Raw genomic sequence first — 19953 nt, forward strand, 5'->3', positions numbered from 1 at the left:
GGGTATATGTATATTCTAAGGGGTAGGTATTATAGTTGTTTTTTTTATTCTATTAGTTTTTAATTTAAATTTGTCCCTAAAAGAATGTTTTATCTTACTTCTGTCTTCAAACTTTTCTACATTTTCCATTGGGAGTTTGATTATAACTAAAAAAATTCCCTCCAGTGATTAATAAAGTTTCTCTGATTCTGACACAAAGAAGATTGTGTTTGTTTCTGAATCTAACAAAAAAAACAAAAAATCCGCTGGACAATTCATTCATAACACGTGACCTCTGAGCTGAATAACTACTTGAGAAAGTCAACATCACAGATCCAGCTGTTTTTTTTTTTGCACTTTCCTGAGTCCGTGTCCTCTTGAGGCATCACAAGTGAAGAGTTTGTAAAACTTGGGTTCCAACAACAGAGTTAATAAATGGTCACAGTCTCTGCTTAATCAGTACTTGAGCTTCACTACGCAGGAAATCAGTCCATCCACCTCCTGGATGCAGCAGACTCATTTCCTGGTCGTGTCCAGTAGTTTGAAGAGCAGCTTGCAGACTTGTGCGATGTGGCTGCAGCAGTCCTTCAGAGGTGAGGTCCGGAGATCTAGGCGGTGTCCAGGGCTTGGTGGATCAGGTCAGGCCACAGCATTCCCCTTCCAGTTTTCCTTAAGGTTGGACATATGACTAAAACAGAGAAAAAATAAACAATCATTAGTAATAAGTAAAAAGCAAACAGACTAAAGCAAACCTTCAACATGACCTCAGATCTTACCTTTGGTTGCCGCTCTCTCACTTCCTCTGAATCTGGTGTCTGCTGCTTTCACAGACTGTGGTGGAACAGTCCAGTGCATCCATCCCTGCAGGGTGGAAAGTCTGCTGGGAGTCTCCAAACTCATCCATCCATCAGTCCATTAACTGAGAACCTCATCACATCCCAGTTCTCTATTGCCTGTGGAACTCCTCCTCAGCATGTTCTGCCATGGTCTTGTGTTCTTTGCAAACCCTTTCACAGAGGCTGCAGTAATTAGCAAGTCCAATGTCCTGATGTCCATGGAGACAATCTGAGAAGACGCTATTGTCTCCTACTACACTTTATACCTTTTGCAGACTAATCATATCAACAGGTTGACAGCTCCATGTCTTGGGCTCAGAGACAGAAAAGTCCAAATCTTAAAGTTAAACAAAAAAAAAAAAAAAAAAAAAAAAAAAAAACAGAAAACAACTGATCAAGCACTACAGAATACGTTTTCTTCATGCAAGTGACAAAGTTAAATAAATTCACAATAACAAAAAACTTCAAAAAAAGGATAACTATGAAAAGAAAAAGTTAAAATAAAAGCATACACATAAATATGCAAAGCCAAGCTAAAATAAATAACATGACAAGTGTTTGAAAAAGGTGCTAAAAGACAGAAAACTGACAATTTAGGAGCAATGTAAAAGTAAATATGGATAAAGAGAGTAACAACATCACTGGAGGTTCAGCCACAGAATAAAGCCTCAGTTCACTCATAATCAAACTACAGCAGCTACAGAATAATTTCAGTAGAATTTCTGGTCTGTCCAAACTTCAACATGTCTTCCTCACTTTGTTCCTTCAAGCACTGGAACAAGGCCTTAACTGTGTCTTCCCCTCTAGTGTCTTTGACATGGTTTTTAAGACATAGCGAAAGGTTTCTCTACCATCTGTCAACATGTTTTCAGGTTTGCCTTCTGAAATGGCTGTCACTCTGTTCAGGTTTATAAAGATCAGCAGTTCTACTTCAAGACAAAGACTGTTTCTTTTAGACCTTCGCTTCAATTCAGCCCATGACAATGTCTCATTTCAAATACATCAATATCACGAAGCTCAGCTGGAGCAAATTAATCATTATTGTTCAACCTAGTGAACTTGACACATCTATTAGGTTTTCACAGTGGTCACTGCGTTCATCATCACCAGTAGATGGAAAATGAAGCAAATATACCCAAACTGGGTGCATGTTTACAGTCTGAGCTATCTGAGTCGTCTCTCTCTGCCAGGCTTCCTTCCCTTACCCTGTCCACCACGCAATAAAAAAAAAAAAAAAAAAAGGTACGAACCCACCTACACTTAAACCTGACCCAAATAACCCCACGTCACTTGATTCTGTCTGCGATTGACCGTACGTAGCGCTTTACAGGGGCGGGAAAAATTCCCCTGTCGGGAGGCCTCCCTTTGTGCCGACGCCTTAAAAACGTAAGAATCGCAAAACGTTTAATCACCGCACCTACTTCAACCCAGAAAGGTCCTACTCCACTCTCCCCTTGGAACGAAACCTGGCAGAGCGAGACGAGCCAGTGTTTGACCTCAAAGTCCAACTCACCCTCCCTGTACAATAAAGCTTCAATCAAAATCTGGCTGGTGATGATGGACAGCAATGCAACTATGCTCAGGACATCTTACTTTGGAGGATCCCCAATCCATCTACATCAGACCCACCTGTGTACCTCCACCATTTACTGATGGAAAACTTAGCAACTTACTGAGCTAACAATGATTTTACTCAATATAAAAAAAAAATGTGATCACAAATGTATCTCAGATGCCAATACAGATTTAAAAGCACTGACAAAACATATCATGGGCTGAATAACTGCTTGAGAAAGCAACATCAGAAACACATTTACAACCAATTTATCAGATCAGAACAGCAATGTTCTATGAATAATTCTATTTAAACGAGTCATCAGTCTCCTTGCTCACACTCTACCTTTTTACTTCGACAGTCATCACTTCTGTAAACAGTAGACCTATGATGTAAATATGAAGACATGTTTTTATTTTTTTGATTTTGGGGTATATGTATATTCTAAGGGGTAGGTATTATAGTTGTTTTTTTTATTCTATTAGTTTTTAATTTAAATATGTCCCTAAAAGAATGTTTTATCTTACTTCTGTCTTCAAACTTTTCTACATTTTCCATTGGGAGTTTGATTATAACTAAAAAAATTCCCTCCAGTGATTAATAAAGTTTCTCTGATTCTGACACAAAGAAGATTGTGTTTGTTTCTGAATCTAACAAAAAAAACAAAAAATCCGCTGGACAATTCATTCATAACACGTGACCTCTGAGCTGAATAACTACTTGAGAAAGTCAACATCACAGATCCAGCTGTGTTTTTTTTTTTGCACTTTCCTGAGTCCGTGTCCTCTTGAGGCATCACAAGTGAAGAGTTTGTAAAACTTGGGTTCCAACAACAGAGTTAATAAATGGTCACAGTCTCTGCTTAATCAGTACTTGAGCTTCACTACGCAGGAAATCAGTCCATCCACCTCCTGGATGCAGCAGACTCATTTCCTGGTCGTGTCCAGTAGTTTGAAGAGCAGCTTGCAGACTTGTGCGATGTGGCTGCAACAGTCCTTTAGAGGTGAGGTCCGGAGATCTAGGCGGTGTCCAGGGCTTGGTGGATCAGGTCAGGCCACAGCATTCCCCTTCCAGTTTTCCTTAAGGTTGGACATATGACTCAAACAGAGGAAAAAAATAAACAATCATCAGTAATAAGTAAAAAGCAAACAGACTGAAGCAAACCTTCAACATGACCTCAGATCTTACCTTTGGTTGCCGCTCTCTCACTTCCTCTGACTCTGGTGTCTGCTGCTTTCACAGAGTGTGGTGGAACAGTCCAGTGCATCCATCCCTGCAGGGTGGAAAGTCTGCTGGGAGTCTCCAAACTCATCCATCCATCAGTCCATTAACTGAGAACCTCATCACATCCCAGTTCTGTGTTGCCTGTGGAACTCCTCCTCAGCATGTTCTGCCATGGTCTTGTGTTCTTTGCAAACCCTTCCACAGAGGCTGCAGTAATTAGAAAGTCCAATGTCCTGATGTCCATGGAGACAATCTGAGAAGACGCTATTGTCTCCTACTACACTTTATACCTTTTGCAGACTAATCATATCAACAGGTTGACAGCTCCATGTCTTGGGCTCAGAGACAGAAAAGTCCAAATCTTAAAGTTAAAAAAAAAAAAAAAAAAAAAAAAAAAAAAAAAAACAGAAAACAACTGATCAAGCACTACAGAATACGTTTTCTTCATGCAAGTGACAAAGTTAAATAAATTCACAATAAAAAAAAACTTCAAAAAAAGGATAACTATGAAAACAAAAGGTTAAAATAAAAACATACACATAAATATGCAAAGTCAAGCTAAAATAAATAACATGACAAGTGTTTGAAAAAGGTGCTAAAAGACAGAAAACTGACAATTTAGAAGCAATGTGTGCAACAGACAATGTAGAAGTAAATATGGATAAAGAGAGTAACAGCATCACTGGAGGTTCAGCCACAGAATAAGGCCTCAGTTCACTCATAATCAAACTACAGCAGCTACAGAATCATTTCAGCAGAATTTCTGGTCTGTCCAAACTTCAACATGTCTTCCTCACTCTGTTCCTTCAAGCACTGGAACGAGGCCTTATCTGTGTCTTCCCCTCTAGTGTCGTTGACATTTTTTTTTTTTTTTATAGTGAAAGGTAATAACCAGTGAAAATACAGGCAGTCTTTATCAAAGTCTTGGTCCTTTTAATCATCTATGATAATCTTAGAGAAGTTATCACCAGGGATTAACAAGATTAGACAGATTAAAATAATTTACAGGGAAGCACATGTGGCAAAAAATAAAATAAAATAAAATAAAATAAAATACAACACCCACTTGGAGGCGTTCAGTGCTCGTCAGAGCCTAAGAGACGACCAGCGCACCAACATGGTTGCTGTAGATACCTCCTTGCTCGCACTCTACCTTTTTACCTCAACACTAATCACTTCTATATACACTAGACCTATGACACACACACACACACACACATACTCTTGTCTTACTTCAGTTGTGAGGACACACTGAAATATAACGCATGCCCTGACCCCTGACCCTAACCTTATCTAAACTGAAAGTTGAAAGGAGGGTCTGATTTATCAAAATGGCTGATTTTTTTTTTTTTTTTTTAAGGCTATGTGTGTGTCTTTTTTTTTACAGCTGCCTGTATTATTCTGCCCTTCCACACTTGTGACTATGCTCAAAAGTTTAAGTTAGTTTGTCTTATCTGTAGTATTTTGTTATGTGATATAACTGCTGATTTGTTTAAATTGCTGTATATTTTGCCAATTATCTGTCTGCTTTGGAAATTTGGTGTTTAGGCTGACCTGAGCTGACCTGACCTGAGCTGCCAATAAAGCTAATTTGGGGAGGGGGGGGGGCAAAGGAGGACAGGCCCCTAAATCAGACCCAACACAGAGCTCCCCATCAGGCCGCACCTGTCATCTTAGGGAGAGACAAAGGAGGACAGGCCCCCAAATCTGACCCAACTCAGCCCATACAAAGGTAATGGGGGGTCAGACCCAACACAGAGCTCCTCATGAGGCCATACCTGGCATCTTCGAGAGAGACGAAGGAGGACAGGCTCCCCAAATCAGCCCATATCAGGCATATTGAGGGGAGACAGCCCCAACGGGCCCCAACTCAGGGCCCCCTATCAACCATATTACACAAAGAGAGAAAGGCCCTAAACTGCCCCAATGCTGGGCCCCCAGATCAGCCCCTAGCAGGCTGATTAGAGGGAGAGACAGATGTGTGAGTCTGTGTGTGTGTGTGTGTGTGTGTGTGACAGAGACTGACACAGCATTACAACCTCATGCCTCATACCTTTTGAAGGACAGACTGCAGCCACGTCGGAGGGATGGACAGGAACAAATTCTGTAGGAGGAAAAGTTATGGCGCGGCGGCCAGACATCCCAGCAGCTAAGAAGTGAGAGTCTCATACCTCGTATAGCCTCTTCATCCAACGTGGTCAAAATCGACGAACAAACAACAAACCAATAACTAAACAAACAACTAAACAAACAAATAACTAACCGCCCGACCAATTAAGGGAAAGAGAGAAGACCGATGGCAGCCATATTGGATGGACAGGAATAAACTCTGTAGGAGGAAAAGTTATGGTCAAACGTGGTCAGAATCGACGAATGCAGGGAGGGAGGGGGAGAGAGGGGGAGAGAAAGAGAGCGCAAGGGAGCGCGCGAGAGCGGTCGGGCGGACATAAATAATTATGGCACGGTGGCCGTGTGTGTGTGTGTGTGTGTGTGTGTGAGAGAGACAGGTGGCATGGCAGCCAATCAAACACCTCAAAGCCGATCTAAGCAAACTAACACAGGACCACAATTAAAACATAACAGGCTGTGAGAGATCAGCACAGCAGCTGTGTGTGTGTGTGTGTACCAGAGAGACAGGTAGCACAGTGGCTGATGAACACCTCAAAGCTAATCCAAACTCATGATGACAGGGGGCCATGAGAACACGGGGCCACACCAAATGAACACAGGGCCACAAGCAGAAGACCGGGCCACAATCAAAATATAACAGGCTGTGAGAGAGCTGAGCTCAGCACAACAGCTGTGTGTATGAGAGAGACAGGTAGCACATGATGACATATGATGACAGGGGCCATCAGATGACAGGGGGCTAGACCAAACTAACACAGGGCCACAATCAAAACATAACAGGCTGTGATAGAGATCAGTATAGCAGCTGTGTGTACCAGAGAGACAGATAGTAGAGTGTCCGATCAACACCTCAAAGCTAATCCAAGCTCATGGTGACAGGGGGCCACAATCAAAACACAACAGGCTGTGAGAGAGATCAGCACAGCTGTGTGTGTACCAGAGAGACAGATAAACACCTCAAAGCTAATCCAAGCTCATGATGACAGGGGCCATCAGATGAGAGGGGGGCACACCAAACTAACACAGGGCCACAATCAAAACACAAGAGGCTGTTAGAGAGATCAGCACAGCAGCTGTGTGCGTATGAGAGAGACAGGCCTCTTAATTATATTTTACTTTTACTTACTGTACCCCTGCTGTTGCTAAATGCAGTTTCCCCACTGAGGGAAGGATTTTCTTATCTACACCTCAAAGCTAATCCAAGATGTTGATGGCAGGGCCATCAGATGAGAGGTGGCCACACCAAGCTAACACGGGGCCACAATCAAAACATAACGGGCTGTGAGAGAGCTCAGCACAGCAGCTGTGTGTACCAGAGAGACAGGTAGCACAATGACCAATTAAAGCTCATGATGACAGAGGGCCATCAGAACACAAAAGGCTGAGAGACAGATCAAGAGATCAGCAAATCAGCTGTGTGTGTGTATACCAGAGAGACAGGTAGCACAGTGGCTGATCAACACCTAAAAGTTGATCCAAGTTCATGATGACAGAGGGCCATCAGAACACAACAGGTTAAGAGAGATCAGCATGGCAGCTGACAGGTGGCACAGCGGCCCATCAAACGCGGCACGGCGGCCGGTCAAACACACCCCAACAGCAGAATAAAAACTTACAATTTGCTGATTTCTTCTCATGTTGATCTGTTCGAGGACCCTGAAAGAAGAAGAAGAAAAAACAGCTCAGTCTGCAACACTCACACTCTGTGGACATCAGTTCACTGAATATAAATCCATCTGTGTGAAGCTTTATACACTCACTGATCAGGAAATAATCATTTCCTGTCATAGTTATTGATCGTATTGGAGACTGTGATGTGTGAGTGAGGATGACTGGTGCAGCTGAAAGATGAAGATCTTCAGACTGACTGCAGGTGGTTTATTGATCGGCAGCACGTTCACTAAGCGACCTTTCACTCTTTAAATATTGTTTATTGGTTCAATTCTGCTCAACTTAAACGGAAAATCAGCACTGATCAAACTGATGACGGTGTTTTACGTCATCAGTATTTTACCGTCAGCTCTGGATTCTAATATAACTAATAAAGGTTTCTGTGGGTAAAAATTGTGTCCCTGTCGCTCGCGCTCGCTGGGGCTCGTGTGAAATCGTGGATTGAAATGTTGTGTGTACTCACTTTTTGTAGAAAGTCCAGGAAGCCGTTTCCAAACCGTCTGTCCAAGGTGAGCGGTGCGATGTAGACACGCGCACTGAAGCTGTGTGCGCGAGCGTGTGCGCGGGCATGAACAGAAAATGGCGTCTGTGGCTCACGCGATGGAAAGGCCCGGGCCCCTCTGTTGAAGCATCTGAAACACAGAGATTCACAGGCTGATACACCTGCTCTGATACACCTGCTCTGTTTCCCTCAGTGTGCTCACACTGATCCATACTCACTCAGAAACTCGGTGGCAGTCTGTGTTCCGCGCACACGCGCTCTCCTCTCCCCCAAAATGGCGCGGTAATGGCGGACTCGGTGCAGCGCGCGGTTTAGCTGAAGCACGGGCTGAAACCAGCTCCAACACGCGGCTCAGCGTCCGGTTTGATCAGGTCACACACTGACTCAAAGTCCCGGGTCTTCACCTGATCAACAACAGTATTTCACAAATTTCACTCAACTCACGACCAGCGTCTCCGTGTCCCCCTGTTACTAGCGTCCTCGCGGCCTGCACCTGCCCTTTTTATGTCCCACCCCTCTAACAACCGGGTGGGTCGTCATCTCTGATTGGCTAATGATTGGCCAGTGATAATTGAGCCAGACCATAATATCACAGGTCATGTATTACGAAACCAAACTTAAAAACCAATAGGGGTGTGAAAATTTGGTATGATCCGGCACCAAGTAAACACAGGCCCAGTGCTGCTGATACAGATATCCATACTTTTATCCTCAGAAAAGCAGCTTCTCTACTTTAGTGTTGGGCGGAGCAATGCGTCATCATTTATAAAGTGAATGCAAACAAATGAAAATGAATGAAAATTTAAAATTTGAATTTTCACGATCATTAAATGATTTTTCAATTTTAAAATAAAACACTGGACTTTAGGCAAATAAAAACACTTTTTGAGTCGAAATGTTTTAAATTTTACTTTTTCAGTTAAGATTTTTGTTCAGAAACAATAACAGTAAATAAATACAACATTATAACAAAATAACAGTATCAACACTATAAAAATATAACAAAAAAATTGCTTGCATTGCACACAATTGTTTGTGAAAAATAAATAAAAAAATTTAAAAAAAGTGCAAATAACTAAACAAAAGCAAAAACTACTATTGGCTGTTGTTCACCACCTTTGGCTGAGGTCCCCTCTGGGCCCCGTCCCCATGTTCAGAACCACAGATTTATAGGTTTCTGTTCAGAAACAATAACATGCACTTGCTGCAGTTACTGATCACTAAATCTGCTACTGTTTTTACTGCAGTTAGTATGACTACTGTTATCACAGCTAATCACAGTAATAATCTGTCTGATCCTATGAATGGATCTAATGTGCCTGCACCATGTCAGGACGCAGGAATTCTCACATGACCTTGTTTTCTTGTAGCTGATGTTTTGCCTCACACATCTGTATATGTGTCCTTCTGTCAGAGACTGTCAGTCACAGCCTCCATGTTTATTTGTCAGCTGATATTTGAGAAGCAGATCAGATGTTCATCAACACACAGAGACTCTGTCTTTAAATGGAACAGCAGTAAATCCATCACTAAACTCTCTGTGCAGTGTTGAAGCTTCATGACTCTCAGCTCTTTATTTCCACTGTGGACTTGAGTCAAATGTGCAGAGTAAACAGACTTGATGCTGAAAGTCTGTGCACGTGTGTGAGCTTCCAGCTCAGTGTGTTCACTCCAATACGTTAACATGAGAGCTGAGAGGAAGCTGGCTACGCTACACAGCTGCTCTGGATACTGGATGTGCCGATGAAGTGAGTCTCTGGAAACACTGGTTTATATCCTCTGTTCTCTGCCTCCTGCTCTCTGCAGATGGAGGCTGTGATCTTTGTAGATTAGATTAGACTCAACTTTATTGTCATTTCACATGTACAAGGACGAAATGCAGTTTAGCATCTAACCAGAAGCGCAAAGGCAGCAAGTGCAGGATATACAGTATCTAATCAACAGATATACAGATGGATGTTCTATGGACAAGATGTACAGTTAAATAGGTGCTGTGAACATACTGTGTGTTTGTGTGTGTGTGTGTGTGTGTATGTGTGTGTGTGTTGAGAGAGGATGAGCTGTGTCCTGATGATCAGGAGATTGAAGCAGCAGCAGCTTGTGTGTAGAGAGGCTCTGACTGGTCCATGTTGCTGGGAGATAGAGTGGAGAGGAGAGCTTCATCCAGCAGAGACTCACAGAGGAACCAGAGCAGGTGGAGGTGACTCTGAGATCAGCTCCACTGTCGAGTCCACCATCATGCCTGTGAGCTCCTCAGTGTATCTGGACTGCTCGCTCTGAGCTGTTTCACTGCATCATCTCTTTCTCTCTGAGATTCAGATTCAAATTCAAACAAGCTTTATTGACATGAAAGTTCCAAAAACGTGTTGCCAAAGGATCAAAATACAGTTCATCCAAGTTCACAATAAAGAGCAAGATGATTCTTTTAACAAGCCCTGATCAGCATCTCGTTATCTCCCTGGATCGTCCTCTGGGAAACGTTCAGTCTGTCTTCAGTCTGATCATCATCATCTGGACACTGTGGCTGCCTGGTAGAGTCGATCCAGCAAGCTCAGACTTATCAGCATCAAATTTCTCCAGATGAATGTCGACACAGTTCAGCTTCCACCTGTGGAGCAACGGTTCAATCGACCAGTCGGCGCTGAAACACGAGGAGGAGGAGCAGGGTTAGAACAGAGGCAGTGACAGCGAGCTGAACTGAACTGGAACCAGAAAATGTGTCACAACAGACCTCAGCCAAAATCACTTCATCATCATTGTTTTTCTTCTGCGGAGACAAAATTTCAAAATGCACACTGAAACAGACACACACACACACACAGAAACAGCTGTCTGTAATAAAGGTTTACCTTCTCTCTTGGTACGTGGTCCAGAACTGGGCTCTGGGGTTTTTTCTTAGAAGAAAAGCGACAGTCACAAGGACATCTTCAAAATCTGAAACAGGTTTGCACGTTAGCTGTATGTGAGTCATACTGGATATTATGTAGTTTGCCTCACAGCTGTGATATATGAAGATATTTTTACTGAAAACTTGCTCAGCCCACCTTCACACTGGATTCATTTACATGCATTTTAATACTGACATTACACTGTGTTGTGTTTTCCCTGTGTTTGTTTGTTTGTCAGCAGGATCACACAAAAACTACTGAACCAATTAGCACCAAACTTGGCGGAGGGATGGGACGTGGTCCAGGGAAGAACCTTACGTTACATTTTGGTGCAGATCTGGTAAAAATGGTGGATCCAGGAACTTTTTAACACCTTCCTTAACACTGTGATGGGGCATTGTTGGCCTTGGTGGACGTTTGAGCTCTGCTGAGAGTCATTCTACTTATTACAGAGCATTATAAAGGTATTATTGAGTATACCTCCCTGCATTTTACTGCACATATTGTATGAGCATGTAAAAATTAAAACCTTTGAATCTTCAGTATTTGCTCCAGTCTTATACAAATCAGATCAAATTCAGGGCCATAGTTAGGATTTTAGAAATACTGAGATCAGTAGTTCAACGTCTTTGAGCACGTCTTCAAATTCCCACCAAAAAAGTCTGCAAAATGTCGCTACGGCCTCGAACAGATGTTCATTTTGTTGCTGCGCATGAACTGACCTTGAGGCTCGTAGAAAACATCTGATCCCAGGATGAAGTCCAGCTTAGGAAGCAGAACGAGATCAGGGGAGACCTCCCCCCATGTGAGACCCAACACGACCACATCACGGAGGCCGTTAGCTTCACAGCTGTGTCTGCAGTTCTCCAGACACTGAGGAGTCTTCGCGCTGTCTGACAAGATCACCTTTGCACCGCACTTTGCAGCCACCACACCTGGGAGGCTCACACCTGCACCAAGCTGTGGAGAAAGAGACGTGCTGAGGAGATACAAGCACTTTTTCAACACAGCAGCTCAGACCTCAAACTGAAGTGGTCTCTTTACCTCCAGCACTGTCCTGCCTTTCAACTCGTGTCTTTGTGTCCATAGATACTGAGCCAGCACCACTGCACAAGGCCACACATACATGCCGTATTGTGGATTAAGAACCTGAGAGAGAGGATCACAGTTAATCTGCAAGTTAACCGAGAAGCAATGAATGATGTGAACCAATATTCGGCATTTAAAGAATGTCTTTCTCATGAAAACTGAAATGTACAAGACAGTTTGAAGTGATGAGACAACATAAGCACAGTGTAAATCAGCATCAACGATCGTTCTTCACCTTGGAAATTTATTTTGCCAAAACATAACTTCCTCTTCTGCTTTCATGTGTATCACACGGTCTTCATCAGTGAATAGGGTTAATGACATGAACATGTAACAGCTGCTAAGCTTGCATTACAACAGATCCATCTCCATGACAACTAAACAGACTCCTTCCACTGATGAGGACTGTGTAATAACAGTTGGAAGCCCAGGGGGGAAGAAAGCTTGTAAGTGGACCTGGTACAGGATGCATGCCGAGCTGAGGAGGATACCAAACGTATCAAACAGATTAAAATCTGTTTATTATTCTTAGTAGGTACAGACCAATTTTATACATTCAGTTAATTTAAATTAGCAATGTGTTAAAGGTAGAGGCATACCAGATATAAGTTCAAATTTGATTTATAAATAAAGAGTTTGGATGCACATCCAGCACGATAAAGACATCTTTAGAGTGCTGGATGTATGCCGAGCTGAGCAGAGGATTCTTATGTATCGTGTAAATCCTCTGCCAACTGCAAACCGTGTAATTCCCTTAAATTCTTGTCTTGTTCGTGCAATATGATAATGTATTAAGAAAGTCAAACAGACCTCGGGTATGGACACAGTCAGTGACTCCGGTGGGTTTTTCTTAGTGTCTTCAAACGAGAAAACTTTGTAAGCTATGCTAGGTGTTCCGGCTCCACCGCGGTCCATTGGGCAACACATACTTTAATTGCATCGCCAGCTATTGTTCTGCATTTTTATTTTCTGATGAGAAATTAATATTTACTACATAGACATAGTTCCGTTGATTTTGCGTCAGTAGAAGCCACGGTAATGTCCGCACCGACCCAAGCACATTGAGTGTTAACAACCAATCGAATCTAGGTATATGTCTGGCGGGAAGGCTCATTCTCCTTTACAACCAATCAATGTTTTGCTTTTGTGGACTCTGTAGCCAATGAGCTTTCTTTGCTGTGACATGGGCGGGCGCTAATTACGTCAAGCAGTTGCAAAATCATTGTCTCGCCAGGCAGTTAGCTGCTGTTATTAGCTGTTTATCAAACTGTATCCTCCAGTCAGGGATTCAGAGTGCTGTTATTTCTCTCGGCATAGATTCGAGGACGAGTTGTACACATTATCCATTTTGTGGTTTTGTTGTCTTATTAAATAATTAAGCTGAAAGTGTGGGGACAGCGCATCTAGCCGGGTACTAGTGCAGGCTAGTGAATGTGTATGTGTGGTAGCCCCGGGTTAGCTCAATAGCTAGCTGATCAGCGATAAAACTAGGAGGAGGAATGAACCATAAGAGTAAGAAGAGGATTAAAGAGGCGAAACGGAGCGCCAGACCCGAGCTGAAGGATTCATTAGACTGGATAAAACACGGTTATTATGAGACTTTCGACCTGTCACACCGCACCGTAAAGGTAACTGTCAGTGTAGCATTGGAGGCTAAGCTAAACAGTGGCTACGGTAGGAGTGCATCTTGTCACGTAGACACTGAGATAATGTGGAGCCGGTGTTATGACAAATTCTGTGACCCACAGACTCTGCGTCCCTGTTAGTTCCATTTCAGCTCCCGCAAACCTCTCCGTGTTTTATCACAAACTTTATTTTAAAGCTTTTGTGATGCATGGAAATGAAAAACCAGTGGTTTGCATAACTAGTCATATCTTTAACTCCGTCAGGTACACGTTATATTACATGTAAACACACTTCATTAAAATATCACTTAAATAAAAGTACTGTGTTACCATCAAAATATGCTTAAAGCACCAACATTAAAAATATTAATATGCAGAATGTTCCATTTCGGTCTAATGTCTGTTCTTATAGATATATATATGTACTGTTGGGTATCCTAATCTGTAATAATCATCATCATTGATTAGTTGCTTTGTGTTTTGTATTAGTGGTTCAGATTAGATAACTAGTGTTCGTATGTAACAGAAGTACATTTACTCAAGTACTGTACTCAAGTGCAGTTATGAGGTACTTTGCTTGAGTTCTTACAGTTTATGCTACTTTGTTCTTCACCACAGTTCAGAGCCAAATATTGTTCTTTTTACTGCACTGCATTTAGTTCAGTCCTAACTTAGTAGGGTGCTGTTAGCAGGAGTGTTGTAAAGAGCTACCAAACTACAAAATGGAGAGCTGTAGAGCAGTTTAGAAGGCGTTACTTTAAGACCAGACGACAGACCAAGCAAGGTGGTTGAGAAATAATCACACTGGATGTGGTATTGGATGTATGGGTGTGTCTTCAGGTTATGAAACATGTTTACACCAGAGTTCATGACAGTACTGACCTGCGTTCTCAGATAAACCCACCTTGCTTTTTAGTGCTGATATCTGCCCCAGTTTGTACTTTCAGTGTTTTATGATTTTAGAAAGAAAATAAGATGCAGTATTGGAAACATCCAGAAGGTCGTTTAAAAAGACTTACAGCTGTTCTGAGGTTATGACTCCATTTTGTAATCCAAACAAAGGTAAATGACCTTGTTCAAGGATTAGAAACTGGAGTCACAGCCGTGGAAACAGATTATAAATCTCTTGTAGTGAAATATTTTGTGATCCAAAGAAGAATCTTTGAAGATTTCAGAAATCAGAACGGCACACTGTGACCACTATACTTAAATTTATACTGTGTGACAGGACAATGTGGAGCGCGTGGACGCCCTCCATCTCAGCCCTGAAGAGTTCATCCAGCGCTTCGAGCGGCCCTACAAGCCTGTTGTCCTGCTGAACTGCCAGGATAGCTGGCCCGCCCGAGAAAAGTGGACTCTGGAGCGCCTCAAACGCAAATACCGCAACCAGAAGTTCAAGTGTGGGGAAGACAACGACGGATACTCTGTGAAGATGAAGATGAAATACTATGTGGAGTACCTGGAGAGCACCAAGGACGACAGCCCGCTCTACATCTTTGACAGCAGCTACGGTGAACACGCCAAACGCCGGAAGCTGCTGGAGGACTACCAGGTCCCCGTCTTCTTCAGAGACGACCTGTTCCAGTTTGCAGGAGAGAAGCGCAGACCGCCATACAGGTTTGACCTTTTTACATTTATTTTTTCATTTAACCAACAATGCGGGTAACGTAGGCACCAGGTTTTCACTAAAGGTGAATGTGAGAAATAAAAAAGCCAATGTCTTTGATTATCTGGATCAGTTTTGATCCTTTTTTAACTTGGCAGTATTAGAAAAACCTTTCAGTGACATTTGACATTATACCTTTTCCCCCTCATCTCATCTCCCCTCAGATGGTTTGTGATGGGCCCTTCTCGCTCTGGCACAGGCATTCACATCGACCCGCTGGGCACCAGTGCCTGGAACGCTCTGGTTCAGGGTCACAAGAGGTGGTGTCTGTTCCCCACCAACACTCCCCGAGAGCTGATCAAGGTGACCAGAGAGGATGGAGGCAACCAGCAGGACGAGGCTATCACCTGGTTCAGCGTGGTTTATCCCCGAACACAGCAGCCCAACTGGCCTCCGGAGTTCGCACCACTGGAGATCCTCCAAAAGCCTGGAGAGACTGTTTTTGTGCCTGGTCAGTGAAAAACATCATTTTCTAAATCACACTGAATCTAAAAATATGTGTCTCACGTCTGTGTTTTCAGATTTGACTGAGTCATTGTGTTTTTATTGATCCTCATCACCTCCGTGATATGCGTCTGTGCCACTGTTGTTATTGATCCTTAGCATTGTCAGTGTGGGTCTACACATGGGAAAAGGGGTGTATTGACAGTTTAGACGGAACTGTGTGACAACAGGCAGTGAAACGGATGTGACCTGGATTTACCTAATGCCAACAGAGCTGATGGTGATGAGGGTGGCTTAAACCCTCATCTGCTCCTTGGGCATCGGCCCAGGATTTAGACTTCACCTGTCTGACTGTGCAGATTAGACCACAGACACAACAAGATCCTTTCAGCTCCACAGAAGGGAGTGACTGTATGGCATGTTCATGTTTGTTGAACAGTTTCCCTTAGTGGATCAATAAAGTATATTTATCTGTCTGGAAGTTGACAGCCAACAGTTTAAAATGACAGAATACTGTCAGTTTATCATACCATTAGTTCTGGTATCATATTCATACCTCATGATCTGATATTGTTGCCTGTCACCTTGGCAGTAAACTTAAGTTAGATACCGACCCGTTACCAGTGAGTATCAGGACCTGATGTGATTTTCATTCCTTTATTCTGTTTCACTTTGTTACAGCAGCTGTGACTGATCATTCATATTTGATATCCACTCATTTTGTTTTGATTGTTTCCTGATGGTAATGGTAACTAGCTGTGTGTCTGCAGGTGGGTGGTGGCACGTTGTCCTCAACCTGGACACAACAATCGCCGTCACTCAGAACTTTGCCAGCACAACCAACTTCCCCATCGTGTGGCACAAAACTGTCCGAGGACGACCCAAACTCTCCAGGAAGTGGTATCGGTGAGGATTCATCTCTGAATATTTATATATATATATATATTTGTGCAGGTGTGTGTGCTGTGCCCAAATTGGGGATTATTTTTGTTTTAAACCAAACCAACCTGCAAGCCGAAGGACCCAAACGATTTGCAAACGTACCCATGATGCCATCTCTACATCCACATGTGATCAGTATGTGGATCAGGAAAAACTAAAAGGTGTAAATGCTGAGGGAGGAGCTGCAGGGGGAGTGGGATCAGTGAGTCTGCTGCTGGAACAGGTGTGTGTCCTGACAGTTCAGGTAAACCCTGACCGCTTCTGTTGTTTCAGCATTTTGAAGCAGGAGAGGCCTGAGCTGGCAGCGCTGGCAGACAAGGTGGACCTGCAGGAGTCCACCGGCATCGCATCAGACAGCTCCAGTGACTCTTCCTCATCGTCGTCCTCCAGCTCGTCAGACTCCGACTCTGACGTATGTGTAAAAACACACACAAACACATAGAGAGAGATCCACGTGTGTTCGTATTAATACCACACTTCATCAGTGCTGCCCATAGTGGGGTGTTAATAGTTTGTTTATCCTGTGATACAACTTGTACATGTGTTTTTTTAAACACTGGGCTTGGGAGGCAAATGTGTAAAGAGGAGGGTGATTAGAAATACGACATGATGTCTTCCTGCTGTGTGTGGGACATAAAGTTCTGCTGACACACTGATACAATCCCTGCTTACATAAATCCCCACACTCAGGATGGCTGGTGGCGACAGGGACAGTCACTCTGAACTTAGTGCTGCCAACAGGTGCAAACACGTGACACATCTCTGTCGCTGCAGCGCAATACTTCTTTAACACGTTGTTACAGAGCACACATCAGTCAGAGCATCTGCACGCTGTGTTCCTGCAGGCGGAGTCGGGCTCCGAGGGCGACGCCATGTCCCACCGCAGGAAGAAGAGACGGACCTGCGGGATGACGGCCAATGGAGACACCAGCAGCCAGGACGACTGCGTCAGCAAGGAGAGGAGCTCGTCACGGTGACCTCCAGCCTCCACCCGGCCCCCGGCGGTGACCCCTTCACTCACAAACAGACCCACAGCTTCAGCTGCTTCTAGTCTAGTTTAGGTAAATGTCTGAATCCTTGAATCAAGGCCATGTGGCTGCCTTTAGACACAAGATGGCTGCCACTGTGAAGCGAGGTGTAGATAACGGAGGGGAATCGTCTGGGGCGCGGGGCCTGCTGGAGACCTGCCACCACTGTGCTTTTCAACACCAATCAATATGTGTTTGTCTCTGTAGCTTCTGTAGTATGAGGGCATGGAGGGAAGTGTGAGGGTGATGGGGTGGAGCGGGTGACACTGGGAACTTGTTGTGGGTTTTAAAACTCTCGAAGCTGCTTTGTAATGCGAGCTCGTGCTGAAATGGAGCGAGTGGAATATTTTTGAGGGTCTTATTAAACAGTAAAAACATTCAGCCATCAGAGGAGATAGGAACACGTTCTGTAACAGTGTGCAGTGTGTGTAGATCCTGATCAGGGAACCTTCAGGTCTTCCCTCCTCTGTCTGTGGCTCTAAATCCGTAAAAACACTTCACAAATATATAGTTTCCTTTTTTAAAAAGGCTCAGTGATTTCCGAACACAGCCGAATCCGCCGTGCAAAGACGGTCACAAGCCTAAGATTAGATATCGTTTAAGCTACTTTTAAATCACCTTTAAAGATGTGCCATGGCGTAAATTCACGTTTTGTTCATTAACAAAGTAGATTTATAAAACGGCTGATATCAGGGTCAGCCTTCTCATTATTGTTAATCAGCTCCGTCTGTATCGGTCTCGTTGCTGCCAGTTTTGCACGTGCTGCCATGAAGCTAGAGGAGTGTGGATCCTCAGCCAGTCAGATCAGTCTGCTCTGCACTCCTTCACAATCTGAGACGCTCTGCTGCTCCTGTACCTGCCTTGGAAATTTAACTTACTGCTGGAAATGAAAGTGTCACTTTAGTGAGCCTCGATGAAATTAAACAGTAAAGGCTACACACACACACACTCACACCCACACACTCACACACACACACACACTCACACACTCACACACACACACACTCACACTCACACACACACTCACACACTCACACACACACGTAGGAAACAAGTAAAATACATCTGCAGTTGAGTGATTAAATCCTTTTTAAGCAAAAGTAGAAAAAAATCTGTCTCCAGCTTTAAAATCTGTTGTTTTGTAAACTGAACATGTGGGTTCTGAGCTGTTGGTTGGTCAGAGGTAAAAAAAAACAGAAATATTTCAAATAAATTCAACAAACCAGAAAAAATAAAATGAAAAAGCGATGAGCCTTACCTGAGACAGTTCATATATATGAATTGTGCAGGCATTTGTGTGATCATTAGTTGCCGGCTGTTATTTTCTCAGTAAACTGATTTTGGTAAATGTAACGTCGGAGAAATCTCCCACAGCCCAAAGTGGAGTCTGCCAGTGTTTTTGTATTATGTGATCAACAGTCCAGAGCAGCAGGACGTTAAAATGGCTGTGATTTACTGAGGATAACAACTTTATTAAAGATCATTAGTTTCAGCCACAGAGGCAGAACTCTGTGAAACTGAATCCTTTGAAAAGCAGTGAAGTTCTTCAGACTACGTACAGTACATCTCTGTGTCTGTGCTGCTGATGTTAATCTGTGGCTTTAGACTAAAGTGCCTCTGATGTTTGTCGTCGGCCTGCGCAGTGTGTCAGTGTGCCTGACCGTGGGGGAGGTTGTGTTTCTGTGGTTGGTGTTTTTATCTGTTTTTGAACTAATTTAAAAGGCGCTGTACTGGTCTGAGGTGGGTCACACGGTGCCTTCCGTCTAACCTTTGGTGAAAGTCTCTGTCTCCTCTCGAACGTTTTCCTCCCCGTCGTCTGAAGCCACCTGGCGTGTGATCTATCACCTGTATGTGTACTAAGCTGCAGGAGGGATGTCGATGCTGAATCTCCTGTGCGGGCTGAGTGTTGTTGATGAGGAGCCTCTTCACATGTTTGAGACGGGACGCTCAGAGAGAGCCAGATGTGAGAATTTCATTATGTTGGTCAATAAAATATTTTCTATGACTCGAAACGCGTATGTCTGATCCCTTCTGTCGCGTTTCCTGTGATGTGACATCATCACTGTGGGTGATGTCACACAGGTGATGTCAGGGAGACTGAATCTGCAGAAGAACTGGATCCTAAAAACATTCGTTTTTACACATACTGTATTTTAATAAAGTCAGACTGTCTCTGGTCACAGCTGAAATAACTTTCCTCAGAATCTGTTCAGTGAAACAAAGACAGTTTCCAGGTGAAGTGAAGCCTCGAATCACGTTAAACGCAGCAGGAATGTGTTGTAATGGTGCCCAGTACACTCTCCACTGTGAAACCAGTCTGATTTCAGCTTCAGAGTTCAGCTTTCAGTTTTAAATTTTAGCTTTTCATCAGCTT

The 19953-nt window shown here is 43.4% G+C and overlaps 2 protein-coding genes across 2 annotated transcripts; one reads left to right on the forward strand and one right to left on the reverse strand.

Annotated features, from left to right (window-relative positions):
* Positions 1 to 9781: 9781 nt before the first annotated feature.
* Positions 9782 to 12912, reverse strand: LOC121198365 (methyltransferase-like protein 23). The gene is made up of 5 exons (XM_041062428.1): positions 12685 to 12912; positions 11830 to 11934; positions 11508 to 11745; positions 10747 to 10831; positions 9782 to 10538 (listed from the first exon to the last, which is right to left on the reverse strand). The coding sequence occupies exons 1-5, from the start codon at positions 12799 to 12801 to the stop codon at positions 10379 to 10381; spliced, it is 705 nt and encodes a 234-aa protein (XP_040918362.1). The 5' UTR covers positions 12802 to 12912; the 3' UTR covers positions 9782 to 10378.
* Positions 12913 to 13098: 186 nt separating this feature from the next.
* On the forward strand, positions 13099 to 19591 carry jmjd6 (jumonji domain containing 6, arginine demethylase and lysine hydroxylase). The gene is made up of 6 exons (XM_041062419.1): positions 13099 to 13502; positions 14728 to 15116; positions 15330 to 15616; positions 16380 to 16515; positions 16825 to 16963; positions 17397 to 19591. Exons 1-6 carry the CDS (start codon positions 13374 to 13376, stop codon positions 17526 to 17528), a joined length of 1212 nt encoding a protein of 403 aa, XP_040918353.1. The 5' UTR covers positions 13099 to 13373; the 3' UTR covers positions 17529 to 19591.
* Positions 19592 to 19953: the final 362 nt, after the last annotated feature.

This window comes from Toxotes jaculatrix, chromosome 18 (genome assembly GCF_017976425.1).
Source record: "Toxotes jaculatrix isolate fToxJac2 chromosome 18, fToxJac2.pri, whole genome shotgun sequence".
NCBI classification, from domain to species: Eukaryota; Metazoa; Chordata; class Actinopteri; family Toxotidae; genus Toxotes; species Toxotes jaculatrix.